Source organism: Ipomoea triloba, chromosome 13 (genome assembly GCF_003576645.1).
Source record: "Ipomoea triloba cultivar NCNSP0323 chromosome 13, ASM357664v1".
In the NCBI taxonomy this organism is placed as follows: domain Eukaryota; kingdom Viridiplantae; phylum Streptophyta; class Magnoliopsida; order Solanales; family Convolvulaceae; genus Ipomoea; species Ipomoea triloba.
In genome coordinates this window covers 12,896,439-12,898,644 of record NC_044928.1, presented here as the reverse complement: position 1 = coordinate 12,898,644, position 2,206 = coordinate 12,896,439, and the positions used below count along the sequence as shown (strand labels likewise).

Here is a 2,206-nt window from a genome sequence, read left to right as displayed (position 1 = left end):
GTCCCAACCAAAATGTAGTGATTGGTGTTATAGACACAAAACTTTATTGTAGGACTTGTGAGGTCTTTAGCCCGTCTCGTGATCTCCAAACATAGATTGCCACCGAGTTGTTAATTCTACAAAATCATGCTTCAAAAATAACTCTAATTCTACCAAAGAATGCTTCAAAAATAACTCCTCTTTAAACGTAAAATTTAATAAAAAGCTTTAAAGATAACTCTGAATCTAGAAAAAGTGCGCTTGTATGAATTTTTGTAACAAAGGATCTATTAGAATTTAGAACCACATCGACTACACAGTAAAGCATAAGTATGAGTTTGGCATGAGATCAGAACACTGATGACTGGCTTACTAGACTGCTGGAAGAAGAAAAGACTACATACACAGTTATGGCTCAATGTAGTTTTATTACTCGATCCGATCATCTTCAATTCCAAACCCAAATGGGTAATTCCACATTGGCAGTCAACAACTCCGATCCACAACAAAAATTGAACAACACTTATTAAAAGCACAACCGGCCAACTAACAGATTCATAAATTATTTAAGCTAATTAAGGTCGGTACGCCCCCAGAAATGATGATAGCCAGATTCATAGATGATCTTCTCTACTACCAAAATCTACACGCAGATCATATTAAAATTAAATTCAGCCAAGAACAAAAAAGATGGAACACACACACGAAAACTCAAACAGTACTATATATATATATATATAGCTGCATGCTAATCCCCAACCAGGCCCTTTCAAGTGCTGTCCTGCACAGTGGTACCCTTATTCCCCGGCTGCGCTGCCAACTGCTCCGCCTTCTCCTTCATATCCTGCGCTGCATTACTCAGCTTCTCCCTTGCATAATCGATCTTGTCCGCCCCAATTGGATGCTTCCCTGTTGCGTACCTGCAATTTAATTTACTTAACCTATATTAACCTTCTCTTTTCTTCAATAAAAAAAAAAAGACTGGTTAGAATTAAATATTTACCACTATACTATACCAAAAGACTATAGCTAATAGTAACATCTCAATTTTATTTCTTTATAGGTTATCAAGACGTTTTCAAAGGCAAGATATTAGACTTAACCTTTTAATTACGTGAGTAACTGATATGACCCTTACTAGTCCGACTAATAGTAACATCTCAATTTTATTTCTTTATAGATTATCAACTAATAGTAACATCTCAATTTTATTTCTTTATAGATTATCAAGACGTTTTCAAAGGCAAGATTTATTTCTTTATAGATTATCAAGACGTTTTCAAAGGCAAGATGTTAGACTTAACCTTTTAATTACGTGAGTAACTGATATGACCCTTACTAGTCCGGCTAATAGTAACATCTCAATTTTATTTCTTTATAGATTATCAACTAATAGTAACATCTCAATTTTATTTCTTTATAGATTATCAAGACGTTTTCAAAGGCAAGATTTATTTCTTTATAGATTATCAAGACGTTTTCAAAGGCAAGATGTTAGACTTAACCTTTTAATTACGTGAGTAACTGATATGACCCTTACTAGTCCGTCAGACATAAAGTAGACTTGACTCTTATGCACCTCTGTCCAGCATAAACATTCATGACAAGTGTGGGCATACCTGTACATCCAGTAGAAGACGAAGGTGGCGGTGGCGCCGAAGCTGCCGGAAGCCAAGAACCCAGCAAGGATGAAGAAGGTGGTGAGCGCTGCAGGGACGAGCACGGGGCTGAAGATAACCAGCAAGGGCGTGACAACCACGAGGCCGATGATGGTGGCGGTGAGAGTGAGGCCAGAGAGTAGCATGAGGGAGCCGCCCATGGTGACGGCGGTGGCCGTCTTGGCGACCTGGTAGGAGAGCTGCTGCTCGTGCCGCGGCTGATGCTGCATAGGCATTTTTGGAAATTAAGATCGAATTTCAGTATGGAAGGAAGGAAGGAAAGGCGGTGGCTTAAGAGTGAAGATAGAGATCGAGGAAGAAATGGGCTGGCCGGGAATGTTTTTAATATGAAGCAGCGGAGGTGAGGGAAGAAGAAAGCGTCACGTGTTCGATAGTTGAGGAGGTTGCATGGCTTCCACCTCTGCATTGCTTGACACGAATCTCTTTTTCCTTTAATTTGGTGACAACGGAGAGAGGGCGGAGTTTTCAACACGAATTCCTTTTTTTCTTTTCTTTCTTTATTAATAAAATTCATTATCTTAATTTACTTATTTATTTAAACAAATAAA

The 2,206-nt window shown here is 38.5% G+C and overlaps 1 protein-coding gene across 2 annotated transcripts; it reads right to left on the bottom strand.

Moving 5' to 3' along the window:
* Positions 1-390: 390 nt before the first annotated feature.
* On the bottom strand, positions 391-1,934 carry LOC116002876 (oleosin 1-like). Of its 2 annotated transcripts, XM_031243060.1 has the most exons (3): positions 1,599-1,934; positions 740-899; positions 391-622 (listed from the first exon to the last, which is right to left on the bottom strand). In XM_031243060.1, exons 1-2 carry the CDS (start codon positions 1,871-1,873, stop codon positions 749-751), a joined length of 426 nt encoding a protein of 141 aa, XP_031098920.1. In that variant the 5' UTR covers positions 1,874-1,934; the 3' UTR covers positions 391-622; positions 740-748. The 2 variants fall into 2 exon arrangements, with proteins under 2 accessions (XP_031098920.1, XP_031098919.1); XM_031243059.1 differs by having other exon boundaries at positions 391-899.
* Positions 1,935-2,206: the final 272 nt, after the last annotated feature.